At 39.4% G+C, this 23091-nt stretch overlaps 1 protein-coding gene across 1 annotated transcript in view; it reads right to left on the reverse strand.

Annotated features, from left to right (window-relative positions):
- PLEKHM1 (pleckstrin homology and RUN domain containing M1) overlaps positions 1-23091 on the reverse strand; it is a 212207-nt gene that overhangs the window by 12529 nt on the left and 176587 nt on the right. The window contains exon 11 of the mRNA XM_053699611.1: positions 6049-6206. Coding sequence (XP_053555586.1) covers positions 6049-6206 — 158 coding nt within the window. The remainder of the gene's footprint in view (positions 1-6048; positions 6207-23091) is intronic.

Consider the following 23091-nt stretch of genomic DNA (forward strand, 5'->3'; position numbering starts at 1 on the left):
GTGGACCGGACACACCTATGTTGGAGAAATAGACAAAGCAGCAATCTGTCCCTTTAAGGAACTTGCTGATAATCCTTTCTCCAATCCTTCTTGGAGAAAGGACAAAATCCTGGGAATCCTAACTTTATTCCATGAGTAGCCCTTGGATTCACACGAAAAAAGATATTTATGCCATATCTTGTGATAGATCTTTCTAGTGACAGGCTTTTTAGGAAACGGAAAAACATCAGTGTAGGTAGGTAGGTACCTCTAGATATTTGTCCATTTTACACAATTTTTCTGGAGGAATCACAATAGTGTCACAATCATCCAGAGTCGCTAAAACCTCCCGGAGTAACAGGCGGAGGTGTTAAAGCTTAAATTTGAAGGACATGACGTCCGAATCTGTTTGAGGTAACATACTTCCAGGGTCTGACCCCCAACTCAGAGCCCTGTGAGGGTACATCGGAAATAGCCAACAAAGCATCAGAGGATTCAGTATTCACATTAATACCTGACCTACTGTGTTTACCCTGTAACACTGGTAACTTAGATAATACCTATGTAAGGGTAGTTGACATAACTGCAGCCATATCCTGCAGAGTAAAATAATTAGATGCACTTGAAGTACTTGGCGTCGCTTGTGTGGGCGTTAAATGTTTTGACACTTGGGGAGAATTAGATGGCATATCCTGATTCTCTTCAGACTGAGAATCATCCTTAGGCACACTTTCTTTACCTAAAATATGCTTTTTACATTGTAAGGCCCTTTCAGTACAAGAGGTACACAAAGTAAGAGGGGGTTCCACAATGGCTTCTAAACACATAGAACAATTAGTTTCCTCAATGTCAGATATGTTGAACAGACTAGTACTAGCCACACTAGTCATAAATCACCTCATATATAGATTCAAAACAACTTTTAGAAAAAGGAGTACTGCGCCTTTAAGAAATAAAAAGCGCAACAATTTTTCTCAAACTGCCTAAAGAGATTAAAAAACGCTAAAACAATCAAATATAATAATTTAATTGGCCCAAAAATTATTGCACCCTATAGGTAAATGATGAATTTATCCTTTAAGAAGTATTTTAATCACAAAATATATTGTAATGGTAAAAAATTATACCTGCCCCAGGGTACTGCAAAAACGACTCGACAACGATCCGGTGTACAGAACTCAAACTCTAGGCCCCACCGGAGCTAATGCCTGCTGCCTTCTCAGTCAGCGTAAACTGCGCGTCTGAAAATTGGCTTGATCACTAGTTTAATACAGACAACAGTCTGAACAAAAAAACATGAATATCAGAAATATTAGTAATTTTCCTATGAAACAAAGCTGAAAGAGCAGAAATCTGCCACTTCAGAGAACTTGCAGATTGGTTCTAATCCAGACCACCCTGTAAGAATTGCAAAATCATAGGAATTCTTAAAGAATGGCAGAAAGAAACATGAGCTATACACCAAGAAATAAAGTCCTTCCAGACCTTGTAATAGATGCTTCTTGTTACAGGCTTATGAGCCTGAATCAAAGTTTAAATCACAGAATCAGAGAAACACCTTTGTCTAAGGACTAAATGTTACATTTTCATGCCATCAAGTTCAGAAAATTGAGATCCAGATGGAAAACTGGACCTGGAGACAGGTCTGACCGCAGGTAAAGAGGCCAAGGAGGGCAGTTGGACATCTGAACCAGATGTGCATACCAAATCCTGTGAGGCCACACTGGGGTAATTAGGATTACTGAAGACTTCTCTAGTCTTATCTTGGAAATCACTCTGGGAAGAAGTACCAGAGTAGAAAACAGATAAGCAAGCTGAAATGACCAAGGAACTACTAGACCAACCAATAACTCTGCCTGAAGATCCCTGGACCTTGCAAAGTACCTGGGAAGTTTGCTGTTCAAGTAAGAGGCAATCAGGTCTATCTCTGGCAGAACCCAAAGCTCTACAATCTGATTGAACACATCCTGGTGAAGAGACCACTCCCTGGATGTAGGAAATGACAACTGAGAACGTCTGCCTCCCAATTGTTCACCCCTGTAATATGAATCACTGAGACTAGACATGAATTGGTTTCTGCCCATGAGAGAATTCAATACACCTCCATCATTGTTAGGGAACTGTGAGTTCCCCCTGATGGTTCTAGAACATTGATTGGCAACCTCGCCTCCAGAGGATCCCAAAATCTGTGTGCTCTCAGAGAGCCCTAAACAGCTCCACAACCTGAGAGATTTGGATCTTTAGTGTTCACAGTCTAGGTTGGATGAGCAAAAGAAGCCCCCTGAATAATAAGCTGATGATCCAGCCACCAAGTTAGAAAGTGACTTGTAATGGGATCCAAAAATATCTTTTGAGACAGCTAAGTATAATTCTCTGCACCATTGACGCAACATATAAAGCTGAAGAGGTCTCATGTGGAAAAAGCAAACGGAATTGCATCTGAAGCTGCAATCATGAGACCTAGAGCTTCCATACCAAGAGCAACCAAGGGAAAAGAGAGAAACTGAAGGTTCAGACAAGCTGACACCAATATTAACCCTTTCTGCTCTGTTAAAAAAAGACTCATGGAGAAAAAATCTATTTGAAATCCCCAAAAAGTTACTTTTGTTTGAGTAACCAAAGAACTTTTTGGAAAATTGATCCTCCAACCATGTTGTTGAAGAAAAATTAAAAGTCGGCTGGTGTGAGATTCTGCTAAAGGAAAAGACTGAGCTTGAATGAAGATGTCATCCAGGTATGTAAACACTGAAATACCCTTAGACCTGATCACAGACTAAAGGGCACCTAGAACCTTTGTGAATATTCTTGGAGCTCTAGCCAGACCAAATGGTAAAGCAACAAACTGAACATGCCTGTCCAGAAAGGTAAACCTCAGAAACAGGAAATGTTCTTTGTGAATTGGAACATGAAGGTAAGCATCCTTTAAATTTATTGTCAACATAAACTGACCTTGCTAAACAAAAGTCAGAATAGTCCGAATAGTTTCCATTTTGAAAGAAGAAATCCTTACAAAACCTGTCCCTGTGAGGCCTTTTTCTGAACACTATTTGATATTCCTGAGAAACTATATTCTGAACTCAGGGATCTGGAACAGACTGAAATCAAGCCTCCTGAAAGAAGCTTAATCTGCCCCCTACCTTCATGCAGTTTTGGTAGTAGGGATAGATTGCAATTGGTCTCCAGGCTGAACAAGAGGTGCCTCGCTTCTAAACAGAGGAATCAACTTTTTGTTCCTTATTCTGACGAAAGGAATGGAAACACTTAGAAGCTTTAGAGTTACCTATTTTTGTCCTGAGGAAGAAAAGCCCCTTTACCTCCAGTAACAGTAGATGTTATAGAATCTAAATCAGAACCAAACAACTTCTTTCCCTGAATGCAAAGAGATGATAATCTGGATTTTGACATCATATCAACAGACCAGGATTTAAGCCATAAGGCTCTCCTGGCAAGGACTGCCAAAGACATGCTTTTGACAGTAATCTTCATAATATCAAATACGGCATTACAAATTAAAGAAATGGCACTTGAGTAAACTCAAAAGATTTGCACTAGCAGAGTCATCAGAATACTGCTCTGAACGACTAGACAATCAGTAATTAGAAGAAGCAGCAACATCAAAAATAGAAAAAGCTGGCCTGAGCAAATATGCTGCTTGTAAAAGACCCTATGAAAAGATTCTAATGTTCTGTCTAAAGGGTCTTTAAAAGCTAGAGTGGAAATGGCCCCATCAACCTTGGGAACTGTGTTCCACAAATCAACATTAGAAGCAGGTAAAGGATATAACTTTTTTAAACCTTGCAGACCATTCCCTAGAAATCATGTTAGACACTCTCTGTGCTCTCAGACAGCATCAGGAATTGGGAAAGCCTCAGGGAGATTAACAACAGTCTTAAAAACAGAATTTAAATGATTACAAGGCTTATCATCAGAAACTTTAGGATCTTTAACCCCTAAAGTAATTAAAGGACCAGTAAATACAGTAGATTTGCAAAATCAACAAATGCACGATAAAAAGACAATGCAATTTGAGTTTCCAATGAGTAGTTCATTTTTTTTCTGAAAATTTCAAAGTTTATGTCAATTTCCACTCCTCCTGTATTGTGTGACAGCCATCAGCCAATCACAAATGCATATATTTATATTCTGTGCATTCTTGCACATGCTCAGTAGGAGCTTGTGACTCAAAAAGTGTAAATATAAAAAAAGAGTGTGCACAATTTGATAATGGAATAAATTGAAAAGTTGTTTAAAATTGCATGCTCTATCTGAATCATGAAAGTTTAATTTTGACTTGAGTGTCTCTTTAAGACCTCCTTTAAAAGAGAATGAATATGTTACAACTCAAACAAAAAAGAGGAAATATCAACTTCAACATCAGTTGAAGAGTCCTCGTCACCAGAGGAAACTTCAACATCAGAAGACATATCAGTATTCCTGGTTTCAGGGCACATAGAACTCGTTGAAGGTAAAATATGAACTGACCTTTTACAAGTGTTTGAAGGCGGGAAAGAAGCCAATGCCTTGCTAAAATTTTTCACAGTAGATGAAACCATATAAGTATCTTCCTGTAATGAACCAACAGAAGGTGCGTTAATACACAAAGAAACAGCATTAGGTTGGTCTGATTGCATTAAGACAAACGGTCACTAACCCGACTTGCGTAAACTGGCTGACACGCAAACGAACTATAGAAAAAATTAAGGGACGTGCGCAATCCCGACGTGCGCAGCCACAACACACGTAGAATTTAAACCAAACACGCCAAAAAAGCTGGCTCGCGCAATATAGCAAGGGAATAGTGAAAAGGATTCTGTTCCAGGGCCATATATATATTAGCATATATATATATATATATATATATACACACACACACAAACTACAAAAAGTGTTCATAACATGGCTATAGAGTGTCTACAATGTTGAATAAATGATACTTACCAATAGGTACCTTAAACCGGTACTCAATATAGACTGAAAACCCCTCTTTCTGAAGAATCAAACGCACATCTTCATTCTTCAACCACCTCCAGCGGAGACAAAGTAAAGACTGAAGTATGTGTGAGGTGGGAGGGGTTAGGTAATCTTTATCTCCTTCTAGTGGTAGTGAAGAGTTATTTACAGGAGTAAGGGATCGTGGACTCTAATCATCTGTATGAAAGAAAAAAACAGATTTACAAATCTATCATTTATTTGTAGAGAACTGCATAATTTTGTGGTGCAGAAATTGGCCATACAAGTGCTACACCCTATAGCCTAACTCTTGTAGGGCCCTGTGATGATTAACTATGGTTGAATATATTTTTTTATTCTTAGAGCAAAATCTATAACTTCTGCTTTACTGTTTGTTTGGGGGGAGGGGGGGTTTAATGTAAAAGCATGGCTACATAATGTGTCAAACATTGCTTACCTTGTAAGACACACTGCTCTCTTCCTTCAGCCAGCAATGACAAAATAATTCATTTGCTACTTATATTGCTATGCTTTATGTCCATAATTACACTCGGCTAACCTCAGACTGCATCACCCAATTGTAAGAATTATGATACTGTGTCTCACCAACATATAGTTCTAAAAGAACCTTAAATTCTTCTTACATAGTTTCTATAACCACTAACCAATATTCTCACATAAACACTGTGCTTCTGCAAATCATATGTATACATTATCACACTCACAGATATAAACCAACATATAGGACTCCATTTTTTATCAGGCTGGCAGACGAGGTATGCTGTCATTAACCTTGTGTATCCAGCCTCGCTATACGCTGCCCACATTTAACATTGCACAAGACGCTGCTTGTTCAATGCTGCCCCCTGCTCTCGCAGAGGAGCGGGCTGTCAATCACCTCGAACGGATCTGAGCGGGATGATTGAAATCCGACACACTGGCTTGCTCACGCAAACCTGAAAGACTGGGACTATGAAGCTGCTATCGCAGCTTGTTAAATCGACCCCATAAGCTGAATCTCTCCAGAGAGAAAAAAAAAAAAAGAGAGAGACTGTACAACACAAACACTACTCCGTTTAAATTTCCCCAACACGTGAAGATCTGGCTGTGAAGTCTAACCTTGTGGTTGTATCAAATTCAAATGGGTAGATTATATCATCTTGATCACAAAACTGGCAGATAAAACCTCTCTGGCTGCAGAGGTCACAGTTATATACATGGCGAGATGCAAATTGCATGAGTGTTTCAAGGAAAGATCCAAACTCTCCATCTGCAATCTGAAAATAAAAGAAAAAAAACAATAAGAGGAAAAGGAGGACTTCTGGCAATAATAGTGAATAATAATAATAATATGTAACAGATCATAAGACTCAGAGTAATGTCATATTCAGCAGTAGTTGGTATACTGCCTTATGCCTTCTTGAATTAAATGGAAAATGGACCAGAGGTATGTATTATATTATTTAAAAAAAAACATAATTTATGCTTACCTGATAAATTCCTTTCTTCTGTAGTGTGATCAGTCCACGGGTCATCATTACTTCTGGGATATTACTCCTCCCCAACAGGAAGTGCAAGAGGATTCACCCAGCAGAGCTGCATATAGCTCCTCCCCTCTACGTCACTCCCAGTCATTCGACCAAGGACCAACGAGAAAGGAAAAGCCAAGGGTGAAGTGGTGACTGGAGTATAAATTAAAAAATATTTACCTGCCTTAAAAACAGGGCGGGCCGTGGACTGATCACACTACAGAAGAAAGGAATTTATCAGGTAAGCATAAATTATGTTTTCTTCTGTTAAGTGTGATCAGTCCACGGGTCATCATTACTTCTGGGATACCAATACCAAAGCAAAAGTACACGGATGACGGGAGGGATAGGCAGGCTCTTTATACAGAAGGAACCACTGCCTGAAGAACCTTTCTCCCAAAAATAGCCTCCGATGAAGCAAAAGTGTCAAATTTGTAAAATTTGGAAAAAGTATGAAGCGAAGACCAAGTTGCAGCCTTGCAAATCTGTTCAACAGAGGCCTCATTCTTGAAGGCCCAAGTGGAAGCCACAGCTCTAGTAGAATGAGCTGTAATTCTTTCAGGAGGCTGCTGTCCAGCAGTCTCATAAGTTAAACGAATTATGCTACGAAGCCAAAAAGAAAGAGAGGTAGCGGAAGCTTTTTGACCTCTCCTCTGCCCAGAGTAAATGACAAACAGAGAAGACGTTTGTCGAAATTCCTTAGTTGCCTGTAAGTAACATTTTAGAGCACGGACTACATCCAGGTTGTGCAGTAGACGTTCCTTCTTTGAAGAAGGATTTGGGCATAAAGAAGGAACAACAATCTCTTGATTGATATTCCTGTTAGTAACTACCTTAGGTAAGAACCCAGGTTTAGTACGCAGGACTACCTTATCCGAATGAAAAATCAAATAAGGAGAATCACAATGTAAGGCTGATAATTCAGAGACTCTTCGAGCCGAGGAAATAGCCATTAAAAATAGAACTTTCCAAGATAACAACTTTATATCAATGGAATGAAGGGGTTCAAACGGAACGCCCTGTAAAACATTAAGAACAAGGTTTAAACTCCATGGTGGAGCAACAGTTTTAAACACAGGCTTAATTCTGGCCAAAGCCTGACAAAAAGCCTGGACGTCAGGAACTTCTGACAGACGTTTGTGTAACAGAATGGACAGAGCTGAGATCTGTCCCTTTAATGAACTAGCAGATAAACCCTTTTCTAAACCTTCTTGTAGAAAAGACAATATCCTAGGAATCCTAACCTTACTCCAAGAGTAACCTTTGGATTCACACCAATATAGGTATTTACGCCATATCTTATGGTAAATCTTTCTGGTAACAGGTTTCCTAGCCTGTATTAAGGTATCAATAACTGACTCAGAAAATCCACGTCTTGATAAAATCAAGCGTTCAATTTCCAAGCAGTCAGCTTCAGAGAAGTTAGATTTTGATGTTTGAAGGGACCCTGTATCAGAAGGTCCTGTTTCAGAGGTAGAGACCAAGGTGGACAGGATGACATGTCCACCAGGTCTGCATACCAAGTCCTGCGTGGCCACGCAGGTGCTATTAGAATCACTGATGCTCTCTCTTGTTTGATTCTGGCAATCAATCGAGGAAGCAACGGGAAGGGTGGAAACACGTAAGCCATCCTGAAGTCCCAAGGTGCTGTCAGAGCATCTATCAGGACTGCTCCTGGATCCCTGGATCTGGACCCGTAACGAGGAAGCTTGGCGTTCTGTCGAGACGCCATGAGATCTATCTCTGGTTTGCCCCAACGTCGAAGTATTTGGGCAAAGACCTCCGGATGAAGTTCCCACTCCCCCGGATGAAAAGTCTGACGACTTAAGAAATCCGCCTCCCAGTTCTCCACTCCCGGGATGTGGATTGCTGACAGGTGGCAAGAGTGAGACTCTGCCCAGCAAATTATCTTTGATACTTCCATCATAGCTAGGGAGCTTCTTGTCCCTCCCTGATGGTTGATGTAAGCTACAGTCGTGATGTTGTCCGACTGAAACCTGATGAACCCCCGAGTTGTCAACTGGGGCCAAGCCAGGAGGGCATTGAGAACTGCTCTCAATTCCAGAATGTTTATTGGCAGGAGACTCTCCTCCTGACTCCATTGTCCCTGAGCCTTCAGAGAATTCCAGACGGCACCCCAACCTAGAAGGCTGGCGTCTGTTGTTACAATTGTCCAGTCTGGTCTGCTGAATGGCATCCCCCTGGACAGATGTGGCCGAGAAAGCCACCATAGAAGAGAATTTCTGGTCTCTTGATCCAGATTCAGAGAAGGGGATAAGTCTGAGTAATCCCCATTCCACTGACTTAGCATGCACAGTTGCAGTGGTCTGAGGTGTAAGCGTGCAAAGGGTAATATGTCCATTGCCGCTACCATTAAGCCGATTACCTCCATGCATTGAGCCACTGACGGGTGTTGAATGGAATGAAGGGTGCGGCAAGCACTTTGAAGTCTTGTTAGCCTGTCCTCTGTCAGGTAAATCTTCATTTCTACAGAATCTATAAGAGTCCCCAGGAAGGGAACTCTTGTGAGTGGAACGAGTGAACTTTTCTTTTCGTTCACCTTCCATCCATGTGACCTTAGAAATGCCAGCACTAACTCTGTATGAGACTTGGCAGTTTGAAAGCTTGAAGCTTGTATCAGAATGTCGTCTAGGTATGGAGCTACCGAGATTCCCCGCGGTCTTAGTACCGCCAGAAGAGCACCCAGAACCTTTGTGAAGATTCTTGGAGCTGTAGCCAATCCGAATGGAAGAGCCACAAACTGGTAATGCCTGTCTAGGAAGGCAAACCTTAGGTACCGATAATGATCTTTGTGAATCGGTATGTGAAGGTAAGCATCTTTTAAATCTACAGTGGTCATGTATTGACCCTCTTGGATCATAGGTAAAATTGTCCGAATAGTCTCCATCTTGAACGATGGAACTCTTAGGAATTTGTTTAGGATCTTTAAGTCCAGGATTGGTCTGAAAGTTCCCTCTTTTTTTGGGAACCACAAACAGATTTGAGTAAAACCCCTGTCCCTGTTCCGATCGTGGAACTGGATGGATTACTCCCATTAACAAGAGCTCTTGTACGCAGCGTAGAAACGCCTCTTTCTTTGTCTGGATTGTTGACAATCTTGACAGATGAAATCTCTCTCTTGGAGGAGAGTATTTGAAGTCCAGAAGGTATCCCTGAGATATTATCTCTAGCGCCCAGGGATCCTGAACATCTCTTGCCCAAGCCTGGGCGAAGAGAGAAAGTCTGCCCCCCACTAGATCCGATCCCGGATCGGGGGCCCTCAATTCATGCTGTTTTAGGGGCAGCAGCAGGTTTCCTAGTCTGCTTGCCCTTGTTCCAGGACTGGTTAGGTTTCCAGCCTTGTCTGTAGCGAGCAACAGCTCCTTCCTGTTTTGGTGCAGAGGAAGTTGATGCTGCTCCTGCTTTGAAATTACGAAAGGAACGAAAATTAGACTGTCTTGGCTTTGGCTTTGACCTGAGGCAGGGCATGGCCTTTACCTCCTGTAATGTCAGCGATAATCTCTTTCAACCCGGGCCCGAATAAGGTCTGCCCTTTGAAAGGTATATTAAGCAATTTAGACTTAGAAGTAACATCAGCTGACCAGGATTTTAGCCACAGCGCCCTGCGTGCCTGAATGGCGAATCCTGAATTCTTCGCCGTAAGTTTAGTAAGATGTACTACGGCCTCCGAAATGAATGAATTAGCTAGTTTAAGGACTCTAAGCCTGTCCGTAATGTCGTCCAGAGTAGCTGAACCAATGTTCTCTTCCAGAGACTCAATCCAGAATGCCGCTGCAGCCGTGATCGGCGCAATGCATGCAAGGGGTTGCAATATAAAGCCTTGTTGAACAAACATTTTCTTAAGGTAACCCTCTAACTTTTTATCCATTGGATCTGAAAAAGCACAGCTATCCTCCACCGGGATAGTGGTACGCTTAGCTAAGGTAGAAACTGCTCCCTCCACCTTAGGGACCGTCTGCCATAAGTCCCTTGTGGTGGCGTCTATTGGAAACATTTTGCTAAATATCGAAGGGGGTGAGAACGGCACACCGGGTCTATCCCACTCCTTAGTAACAATTTCAGTAAGTCTCTTAGGTATAGGAAAAACCTCAGTACTCGTCGGTACCGCAAAATATTTATCCAACCTACACATTTTCTCTGGTATTGCAACTGTGTTACAATCATTCAGAGCCGCTAACACCTCCCCTAGTAATACACGGAGGTTTTCCAGTTTAAATTTAAAATTTGAAATATCTGAATCCAGTCTGTTTGGATCAGAACCGTCACCCACAGAATGAAGTTCTCCGTCCTCATGTTCTGCCACCTGTGACGCAGTGTCTGACATGGCCCTAATATTATCAGCGCACTCTGTTCTCACCCCAGAGTGATCACGCTTACCTCTTAGTTCTGGTAATTTAGCCAAAACCTCAGTCATAACAGTAGCCATATCCTGTAATGTGATTTGTAATGGCCGCCCAGATGTACTCGGCGCTACAATATCACGCACCTCCCTCTGAGCGGGAGATGTAGGTACTGACACGTGAGGCGAGTTAGTCGGCATAACTCTCCCCTCGTTGTTTGGTGAAATTTGTTCAATTTGTACAGATTGACTTTTATTTAAAGTAGCATCAATACAGTTAGTACATAAATTTCTATTGGGCTCCACTTTGGCATTGCAACAAATGACACAGGTATCATCCTCTGAATCAGACATGTTTAACACACTAGCAAATAAACTTGCAACTTGGAAATACAATTCAATTAGAATAATATTAAAATGTACTGTGCCTTTAAGAAGCACAGAAGATCTATGACAGTTGAAAATTAATAAATTGAAACAGTTATAGCCTCAATCCTTGTAAACAACACAACTTTAGCAAAGGTTTAATCCCATTAGCAAAGATAACAAATTCTGAAAGCAGGAAACAAATTACAGAATAAACGTTTTTTATCTCAGTCAAACTATAATTCTCACAGCTCTGCTGAGAGAAATTACCTCCCTCAAAATAAGTTTTGAAGACCCCTGAGCTCTGTAGAGATGAACCGGATCATGCAGGGAATACAATGAGTTGCTGACTGAAATATTTGATGCATAGAAAAAGCGCCAAAAAACGGCCCCTCCCCCTCACACACAGCAGTGAGGGAGAACAGAAACTGTCAGAAAAACAGATTAAGCAACTGCCAAGTGGAAAAATAGTGCCCAAACATTTATTCACACAGTACACTCCGGTGCTATTTTAAAATAACAAACTTTTGATTGAAGATATAAAACTAAGTATAATCACCATAGTCCTCTCACACATCCTATCTAGTCGTTGGGTGCAAGAGAATGACTGGGAGTGACGTAGAGGGGAGGAGCTATATGCAGCTCTGCTGGGTGAATCCTCTTGCACTTCCTGTTGGGGAGGAGTAATATCCCAGAAGTAATGATGACCCGTGGACTGATCACACTTAACAGAAGAAAACACACATCAAATTTCTAATGAGATCATCTTGCAAAATTTTGCAACTTGGCAAATCACTCAGGCACTATAAGGGTGTTGCTCCCTACCCTTCCCCAATCCATAGTCTTAAGAGACCTATTTAAGTGTATGAGTAATGTGCATCAGGTGGTGTGGAGTACTTGGGGCATGCTCAGTGTCAAAATATTTATATAATTAGGATAGGCTACAGAACCCTGAGCAGACAGGAAAGTATGCATCTGCAAACTTGTCTTGGTTAAAATGTGAGTACTAGATTGCTAAATTTTCTTAATTCTTGGGGGTTCCAGTGCCCAAAATCTATGCCGTGCACGAATTGTGAGAAGATATGCAGGGCAGGTGGTAGATTAGTGAAACCCTTAACTGTATATTATACATATTAAAAAACCATGACAATTAGGTGCGTGGGAGAGTTGGGGTAAACATCATGGGTAAAGACTTAGAAAGGGCTATCATTTCTACTAAGAACTAATTGCACTACTTTGTTAGAATCTTATTTTAAAGATGTATCTAATATATCTCATGCATGCTCACCTCAGTGTTTGAGAGACTGGTTCTGATCTATATTTATGAAGGTCTTGCCCAAAAATCTTGCTTTTTTTGGTGAGAAATGTCCTTGCTTTGTAACTCTCTGGGAATTATAATTACAAACACCCCTAGGTTTGCACTACTTCATGGTCTGGACTAACTAAATCACACAAGACACTAGTAATCTCTATCTATGCAGCCAGGAAAAACATAATTTATGTAAGAACTTACCTGATAAATTCATTTCTTTCATATTAGCAAGAGTCCATGAGCTAGTGACGTATGGGATATACATTCCTACCAGGAGGGGCAAAGTTTCCCAAACCTCAAAATGCCTATAAATACACCCCTCACCACACCCACAATTCAGTTTAACGAATAGCCAAGAAGTGGGGTGATAAAAAAGTGCGAAAGCATATAAAATAAGGAATTGGAATAATTGTGCTTTATACAAAAAAATCATAACCACCACAAAAAAAGGGCGGGCCTCATGGACTCTTGCTAATATGAAAGAAATGAATTTATCAGGTAAGTTCTTACATAAATTATGTTTTCTTTCATGTAATTAGCAAGAGTCCATGAGCTAGTGACGTATGGGATAATGATTACCCAAGATGTGGATCTTTCCACACAAGAGTCACTAGAGAGGGAGGGATAAAATAAAGACAGCCAATTCCTGCTGAAAATAATCCACACCCAAAATAAAGTTTAATGAAAAACATAAGCAGAAGATTCAAACTGAAACCGCTGCCTGAAGTACTTTTCTACCAAAAACTGCTTCAGAAGAAGAAAATACATCAAAATGGTAGAATTTTGTAAAAGTATGCAAAGAGGACCAAGTTGCTGCTTTGCAAATCTGATCAACCGAAGCTTCATTCCTAAACGCCCAGGAAGTAGAAACTGACCTAGTAGAATGAGCTGTAATCCTTTGAGGCGGAGTTTTACCCGACTCAACATAGGCAAGATGAATTAAAGATTTCAACCAAGATGCCAAAGAAATGGCAGAAGCTTTCTGGCCTTTTCTAGAACCGGAAAAGATGACAAATAGACTAGAAGTCTTTCGGAAAGATTTAGTAGCTTCAACATAATATTTCAAAGCTCTAACAACATCCAAAGAATGCAACGATTTCTCCTTAGAATTCTTAGGATTAGGACATAATGAAGGAACCACAATTTCTCTACTAATGTTGTTGGAATTCACAACTTTAGGTAAAAATTCAAAAGAAGTTCGCAACACCGCCTTATCCTGATTAAAAATCAGAAAAGGAGACTCACAAGAAAGAGCAGATAATTCAGAAACTCTTCTGGCAGAAGAGATGGTCAAAAGGAACAAAACTTTCCAAGAAAGTAATTTAATGTCCAATGAATGCATAGGTTCAAATGGAGGAGCTTGAAGAGCCCCCAGAACCAAATTCAAACTCCAAGGAGGAGAAATTGACTTAATGACAGGTTTTATACGAACCAAAGCTTGTACAAAACAATGAATATCAGGAAGAATAGCAATCTTTCTGTGAAAAAGAACAGAAAGAGCAGAGATTTGTCCTTTCAAGGAACTTGCGGACAAACCCTTATCTAAACCATCCTGAAGAAACTGTAATATTCTTGGTATTCTAAAAGAATGCCAAGAAAAATGATGAGAAAGACACCAAGAAATATAAGTCTTCCAGACTCTATAATATATCTCTCTAGATACAGATTTACGAGCCTGTAACATAGTATTAATCACAGAGTCAGAGAAACCTCTTTGACCAAGAATCAAGCGTTCAATCTCCATACCTTTAAATTTAAGGATTTGAGATCCTGATGGAAAAAAGGACCTTGAGACAGAAGGTCTGGTCTTAACGGAAGAGTCCACGGTTGGCAAGAGGCCATCCGGACAAGATCCGCATACCAAAACCTGTGAGGCCATGCCGGAGCTACCAGCAGAACAAACGAGCATTCCTTCAGAATCTTGGAGATTACTCTTGGAAGAAGAACTAGAGGCGGAAAGATATAGGCAGGATGATACTTCCAAGGAAGTGATAATGCATCCACTGCCTCCGCCTGAGGATCCCGGGATCTGGACAGATACCTGGGAAGTTTCTTGTTTAGATGAGACGCCATCAGATCTATTTCTGGAAGTTCCCACATTTGAACAATTTGAAGAAATACCTCTGGGTGAAGAGACCATTCGCCCGGATGCAACGTTTGGCGACTGAGATAATCCGCTTCCCAATTGTCTATACCTGGGATATGAACCGCAGAGATTAGACAGGAGCTGGATTCCGCCCAAACCAAAATTCGAGATACTTCTTTCATAGCCAGAGGACTGTGAGTCCCTCCTTGATGATTGATGTATGCCACAGTTGTGACATTGTCTGTCTGAAAACAAATGAACGATTCTCTCTTCAGAAGAGGCCAAAACTGAAGAGCTCTGAAAATTGCACGGAGTTCCAAAATATTGATCGGTAATCTCACCTCCTGAGATTCCCAAACTCCTTGTGCCGTCAGAGATCCCCACACAGCTCCCCAACCTGTGAGACTTGCATCTGTTGAAATTACAGTCCAGGTCGGAAGCACAAAAGAAGCCCCCTGAATTAAACGATGGTGATCTGTCCACCACGTTAGAGAGTGTCCAACAATCGGTTTTAAAGATATTAATTGAGAAATCTTTGTGTAATCCTTGCACCATTGATTCAGCATACAGAGCTGAAGAGGTCGCATGTGAAAACGAGCAAAGGGGATCGCGTCCGATGCAGCAGTCATAAGACCTAGAATTTCCATGCATAAGGCTACCGAAGGGAATGATTGTGACTGAAGGTTTCGACAAGCTGCAATCAATTTTAGACGTCTCTTGTCTGTTAAAGACAGAGTCATGGACACTGAATCTATCTGGAAACCCAGAAAGGTTACCCTTGTCTGAGGAATCAAAGAACTTTTTGGTAAATTGATCCTCCAACCATGATCTTGAAGAAACAACACAAGTCGATTCGTATGAGATTCTGCTAAATGTAAAGACTGAGCAAGTACCAAGATATCGTCCAAATAAGGAAATACCACAATACCCTGTTCTCTGATTACAGACAGAAGGGCACCGAGAACCTTTGAAAAAATTCTTGGAGCTGTAGCTAGGCCAAACGGTAGAGCCACAAACTGGTAATGCTTGTCCAGAAAAGAGAATCTCAGGAACTGATAGTGATCTGGATGAATCGGAATATGCAGATATGCATCCTGTAAATCTATTGTGGACATATAATTCCCTTGCTGAACAAAAGGCAAGATAGTCCTTACAGTTACCATCTTGAACGTTGGTATCCTTACATAATGATTCAATATTTTTAGATCCAGAACTGGTCTGAAGGAATTCTCCTTCTTTGGTACAATGAAGAGATTTGAATAAAACCCCATCCCCTGTTCCGGAACTGGAACTGGCATAATTACTCCAGCCAACTCTAGATCTGAAACACAATTCAGAAATGCTTGAGCTTTCGCTGGATTTACTGGGACACGGGAAAGAAAAAATCTCTTTGCAGGAGGTCTCATCTTGAAACCAATTCTGTACCCTTCTGAAACAATGTTCTGAATCCAAAGATTGTGAACAGAATTGATCCAAATTTCTTTGAAAAAACGTAACCTGCCCCCTACCAGCTGAGCTGGAAAGAGGGCCGCACCTTCATGTGGACTTAGAAGCAGGCTTTGCCTTTCTAGCAGGCTTGGATTTATTCCAGACTGGAGATGGTTTCCAAACTGAAACTGCTCCTGAGGACGAAGGATCAGGCTTTTGTTCTTTGTTGAAACGAAAGGAACGAAAACGATTATTAGCCCTGTTTTTACCTTTAGATTTTTTATCCTGTGGTAAAAAAGTTCCTTTCCCACCAGTAACAGTTGAGATAATAGAATCCAACTGAGAACCAAATAATTTGTTACCCTGGAAAGAAATGGAAAGTAGAGTTGATTTAGAAGCCATATCAGCATTCCAAGTTTTAAGCCATAAAGCTCTTCTAGCTAAAATAGCTAGAGACATAAACCTGACATCAACTCTAATAATATCAAAAATGGCATCACAAATAAAATTATTAGCATGCTGAAGAAGAATAATAATATCATGAGAATCATGATTTGCTACTTGTTGCGCTAAAGTTTCCAACCAAAAAGTTGAAGCTGCAGCAACATCAGCTAATGATATAGCAGGCCTAAGAAGATTACCTGAAAACAGATAAGCTTTTCTTAGAAAGGATTCAATTTTCCTATCTAAAGGATCTTTAAACGAAGTACCATCTGACGTAGGAATGGTAGTACGTTTAGCAAGGGTAGAAATAGCCCCATCAACTTTAGGGATTTTGTCCCAAAATTCTAACCTGTCAGACGGTACAGGATATAATTGCTTAAAACGTTTAGGAGTAAATGAATTACCCAATTTATCCTATTCTTTGGAAATTACTGCAGAAATAGCATTAGGAACAGGAAAAACTTCTGGAATAACCACAGGAGATTTAAATACCTTATCTAAACGTTTAGAATTAGTATCAAGGGGACCAGAATCCTCTATTTCTAAAGCAATTAATACTTATTTAAGTAAAGAACGAATAAATTCCATTTTAAATAAATAAGAGGATTTATCAGCATCAATCTCTGAAACAGAATCCTCTGAACCAGAAGAGTCATCAGAATCAGAATGATGATGTTCATTTAAAAATTCATCTGTAGGGAGAGAAGTTTTAAAAGATTTTTTACGTTTACTAGAAGGAGAAATAACAGACATAGCCTTCTTGATGGATTCAGAAACAAAATCTCTTATGTTATCAGGAACATTCTGCACCTTAGATGTTGAAGGAACTGCAACAGACAATGGTACATTACTAAAGGAAATATTATCTGCATTAACAAGTTTGTCATGACAATTAATACAAACAACAGCCGGAGGAATAGCTACCAAAAGTTTACAGCAGATACACTTAGCTTTGGTAGATCCAGCACTAGACAGCGATTTTCCTGTTGTATCTTCTGACTCAGATGCAACGTGAGACATCTTGCAATATGTAAGAGAAAAAACAACATATAAAGCAAAATAGATCAAATTCCTTATATGACAGTTTCAGGAATGGGAAAAAATGCCAAAGAACAAGCTTCTAGCAACCAGAAGCAATGAAAAATGAGACTTAAATAATGTGGAGACAAAAGCGACGCCCATATTTTTTAGCGCCAAATCCACATTATTTGGCGCCTAAATGCTTTTGGCGCCAAAATGACGCCACATCCGGAACGCCGACATTTTTGGCGCAAAATAACGTCAAAAATGACGCAACTTCCGGCGACACGTATGACGCCGGAAACGGAAAAGAATTTTTGCGCCAAAAAAGTCCGCGCCAAGAATGACGCAATAAAATGAAGCATTTTCAGCCCCCGCGAGCCTAACAGCCCACAGGGAAAAAAGAGTCAAATTTTTGAAGGTAAGAAAAAATGAATAATTCAAATGCATAATGCCAAATATGAAACTGACTGTCTGAAAAATAAGGAAAGTTGAACATTCTGAGTCAAGGCAAATAAATGTTTGAATACATATATTTAGAACTTTATAAACAAAGTGCCCAACCATAGCTTATAGTGTCATAGAAAATAAGATTTACTTACCCCAGGACACTCATCTACATGTTTGTAGAAAGCCAAACCAGTACTGAAACGAGAATCAGTAGAGGTAATGGTATATATGAGAGTATATCGTCGATCTGAAAAGGGAGGTAAGAGATGAATCTCTACGACCGATAACAGAGAACCTATGAAATAGACCCCGTAGAAGGAGATCACTGCATTCAAATAGGCAATACTCTCCTCACATCCCTCTGACATTCACTGCACGCTGAGAGGAAAACCGGGCTCCAACTTGCTGCGGAGCGCATATCAACGTAGAATCTAGCACAAACTTACTTCACCACCTCCATCGGAGGCAAAGTTTGTAAAACTGAATTGTGGGTGTGGTGAGGGGTGTATTTATAGGCATTTTGAGGTTTGGGAAACTTTGCCCCTCCTGGTAGGAATGTATATCCCATACGTCACTAGCTCATGGACTCTTGCTAATTACATGAAAGAAATATGTATCGCTAGAATGTGGAATAGTCCTGATCCATCAATAATGACTCAAGTAAAGAGTATGATTAAATATTTGGATACTATATAAAGTTGTTTTTATAATGCTCATGATAGGATAAAGAAGCTATTGGGCAGTGTGGAAAAGGTGGTCCAGTAGGGTCTAACAGTTGTTCTTGGGTACAAACTTAGTATTCTGTTGCAACGGGTGTGCCCCCTGCCTTCCTTTTCTTCCCCTCCGTGTGTGGTCATGATAGTTATTTTTGCCTATTTTTACATTGCGTATAAATGTTTCTAATGTACATGTTCTATGTTACTTGTTTTTGTTCATATTTATAAAATTAGCAGCAACATCATGGGAACAAAATATATTGTTTGGTTTCTCCCCTGTCTCAGACTCACAGTTTTTGTGTATCGATAATTTGTTGTTATGTGTGAGGATTGATAGAGCTAAAAATTGTGCTTGGATTGTGTTGGCTATTTCACCTTATGAACTGAGATTATCAAGAGTGTGGACTTATCTTTGGACTGTGAACATCTTACATATACCTAGATTGTTACTGTACTAGCTGTGATATTGTGATATGTGTCAAGCTTGTATTTTGCTGAATAAGAAATAAAAATTAAAAATGGAAAACACACACACCCATAAAGGGACATTGTACATTAAATTTTTCTTTGCAAAAATGTTTTGTAGATGATCCATTTATATAGCCCATCTGGGGGTGTTTTTGTAAAAATGTATAGTTTTGCTTATTTTTTAAATAATATTGTGCTGATTTTCAGACTCCTAACCAAGTCCCAAAGTTTTAGATGTATAATGATGTCTACAGACTCCTGCTTGTGCAATGGGTCATTCATATGCAGGGGAAGGGGGGGGGGGGGGGGAGTGTCTGCTCTTCCTGTTTTCTCAGCCCATTTTAGTGGGTGTCCCAGAATAACTTCATCAACAGTGCTAAACTGGGAGCTTCTAACTAAGTTTTTAAATGGTTTTATACTGGATTTTTATATCAGTATCTGTGCATATTCTTCTTTATAGTAGTGTTTATTGCTTTACATGAAAATTGGAGAGAGGGAGAGTGTGAGGGAGAACGAGAGTAAGAAAAAATATTCAAAAAGGACCGTCCCCAATAATTAACCAGAAATCTGCCCCCAATCAAAAGATTTAACAAGAAACAAGTTTTCAGCCTAAATATAGCATACAATAATGTATAGCCTTCAAATTTGGAATGCCATGTATAATCTAATAGACACAATGGTCTCAGGGTTGTACCTCTTAAACATTCAAGAGCCCTTAGAAGTATAGGAAGCTCTTTATTTCTACTTAAAATATGCTTAGAATAATATGCTTAGAATTTTCTACACTCTTTTCTACACTGTAGGATGCTTCATGTTTTTTAACTTTTGTTTGGAACAACAAAATACTTTTTATTTTCATACAGTGGCTCCAAATCTTTGTTCCTGTAGAATTAAGACCTGACAGCTTTCTGATCAATTTTTGCAGTATTTTTTATAAACTTGATTTCAGAAAAAGATGTAAACTCAGGATTTATCCCCTAAGAGATATCCCTACATAAAACTAGAGTTTCCCCTGCAGATGTACTGTGCAGCAGCAACACACGTATAAACAACAATCTCATTATGAGAGCTCTCTCTATAATCTGCCTATCTGCATCAAATGTAGAATTCAAACATAGAAACATAGAATTTGACGGTAGATAAGAACCAAAAAGGCCCATCAAGTCTACCCATATTACATGTTACTTTTTCCTTAGGATAGCCTTATGCATGTCCCAGGCATTTTTAAATTCCTTTACAGTCTTTGTGTTTACCACCTCAAATGGAAGTTTATTTCATGAATCCACCACCCTTTCTGTAAAAAAAATGCTTCCTCAAATTTCTCCTGAATCTACTACCCTCTAACTTTAGATTGTGACCCCTTGTTTTGGCATTTATTTTTTTGTGAAAAATGCTTTCAGCTTCTATTTTATTAAGTCCCTTCATATATTTGAAGGTTTCTATCATGTCACCTCTTTCCCTTCTATCCTCTAAACTATACATATTTAGATCATAGAGTCTCTCTTTGTATGTTTTATATTTTAGACCATGTACCATTTTAGTAGCCCTCCTTTGGACAGCTTCTAGTTTATTTATATCTGTCTGAAGATATGGTCTCCAGAACTGTACACAGTATTCCATATTTGGTCTAACTAATGATCTGTAAAGTGGCATAAGAACCTTGCTATTTCTGCTACTAAAACCTCTTCCAATGCAACCAAGCATTTGACTGGCCTTGCTGGCTGCACTGCTGCATTGTGTACCAAATTTTAAATCATCTGAAATAATAATTCCCAAATCCCTTTCTTCTTTAATTACAGTCAGTAATGTACCATTGAGACTATAATTGGCCTTTGGGTTTTTGGATCCTGTATGCATAATTTTGCTCTTGGTAATATTAAATTTCAGATCCCATTTATTTGACCAGTCCTCTAGTTTATTAATATCACAGTTCATTTGATCAACTCCTCCTGGAACATCTACCCTGTTACAAATTTTTGTATCATCAGCAAACAAGCAAACCTTCCCCTTAAGCCCACTTCCAATATCACTTATGAACATGTTAAACAAAACAGGCCCAAGAACTGACCCTCGGGGAACACCACTAGTAACTGATGCCTCATTTGAATGTACTCCATTAATTGAAACACTCTGTCGTCTATCTTTAAGCCAGCATTCTACCCACTTAACAATCTTAGCATCTATTCCAAGGCAATACATTTTGTGAATAAGTTTGTTGTGTGGGACGGTGTCAAATGCTTTGCTAAAGTCTAGATATGCAACATCTACGGCTCCTCCCTGGTCTATTATTTTAGTTACATGGTCAAAGAAATCAATTAGATTAGTCAGGCATGATCTTCCAGCAGTGAAACCATGCTGTCCTTTGTCTTCTAAGTTGTTTGTCTGAATGAAAGATACAAGTCTTTCCTTTAAAAGAGTTTCCATTAATTTCCCTGCAATTGAGGTCAAACTGACTGGCCTATAGTTAGCAGAATCTTCCCTACTACCCTTTTTATGAAGAGGGACTACATTGGCAATTTTCCAGTCTTTTGGAACAACTCCTGTTAGAAGTGACTGATTAAATAAATCAGCTAATGAAGTAGCTATTACGGATCAAAGCTCTCTTAGAACTCTTGGATGAATATTATCTGGACCCACAGCCTTATTAACTTTTATTTTTTATAAAGTCCTTGAAACCTCTTCCTCTGTAAAAAGAAAAGTACTACTCACATTATTATTTACAGTAACATCCCTTAAAGGGATACTAACCCCACATTTTTTCTTTCATGATTCAGATAGAGCATGTGATTTTAAGCAACTTTCTAATTTACTCCTATTATCAATTTTTCTTTGTTCTCATGTTATCTTGATTTGAAAAAGCAGCAATAAAAGGTTAGCAGCCGGCCCATTTTTTAGTTCAGCACCTTGGTAGAACTGCTGATTGGTTTGCTACATTTAGCCACAAATCAGCAAGTGCTACCCATGTGCTGAACAAAAAATGGTCTGGCTCTAAAGCTTACAGTATTGCTTTTTCAAATCAAGATAGCATGAGAACAAAGAAAAATTGATAATAGGAGTAAATTAGAAAGGTGCTTAAAATCTCATGCTCCATCTGAATCATGAAAGAAAAAAATTGGGTTTAGTATCCCTTTAATAGAATCTCACTATCTTTACCATCTGTTGTAAAGACTGAACAAAAGTAATCATTTAAACAGTTTGCTATTTGTTTATCTTCTTCCAATACTCTATCCTCATTCTTGAGTCTAACTATCCCTCTGTTAGTTTTTCTCTTTTCACTGATATATCTAAAGAAGGTTTTTTCACCGTTTTTTTTACAGATTTTGCTATTTTCTCTTCTGCATCAGCTTTAGCCTTTCTGATTAACTGCTTTGTCATCTTTTGATGGGTTCTCGATTTTTCTTTATCCTCTTCTGAGCCAGTGAGTTTTAATTTTTTATAGACTGTCTTTTTTGTCTTAACTGCATGTGCTACTTCTCTTGAAAACCATATTGGTTTTCTTTTTCTTTTACAAACAAGCCTAATACAGTGTTTAGTTGCATCTAGAATAGCATTTTTAAAATATCGCCACTGTTCTTGTACTCCTGTAATCTGTGTCATCCCTTTTAGGGATTCATCTAGGTATCTGCCCATGTAAGAAAAATCAGTTGATCTAAAGTCTAAGACTTTTGTTTTACTATGGTTGCTTTGTACCTTTGCCTGAATATTAAACCATACAGACTGATGATCACTAGAGCCTAAGTTCTCACCCACAGACACCTCAGATACTATATCACTGTTTGTAAGTACTAAATCTAATATAGTTCCTTTTCGTGTTGGTTCTTTTACTAGTTGCTCAAGAGATTCCCCTTGTAAAGATTCCAGGGTATATTTACTTCTAGTTGATTTGGCAACAGGTACTTCCCAGTCCCCCACTACAATAACATTGCCCTTCATTGTAATTTTGGCTATTTCATCAATTAATAAATTGTCTGATGCTTCATCCT

Source organism: Bombina bombina, chromosome 1 (genome assembly GCF_027579735.1).
Source record: "Bombina bombina isolate aBomBom1 chromosome 1, aBomBom1.pri, whole genome shotgun sequence".
Lineage (NCBI taxonomy): Eukaryota > Metazoa > Chordata > Amphibia > Anura > Bombinatoridae > Bombina > Bombina bombina.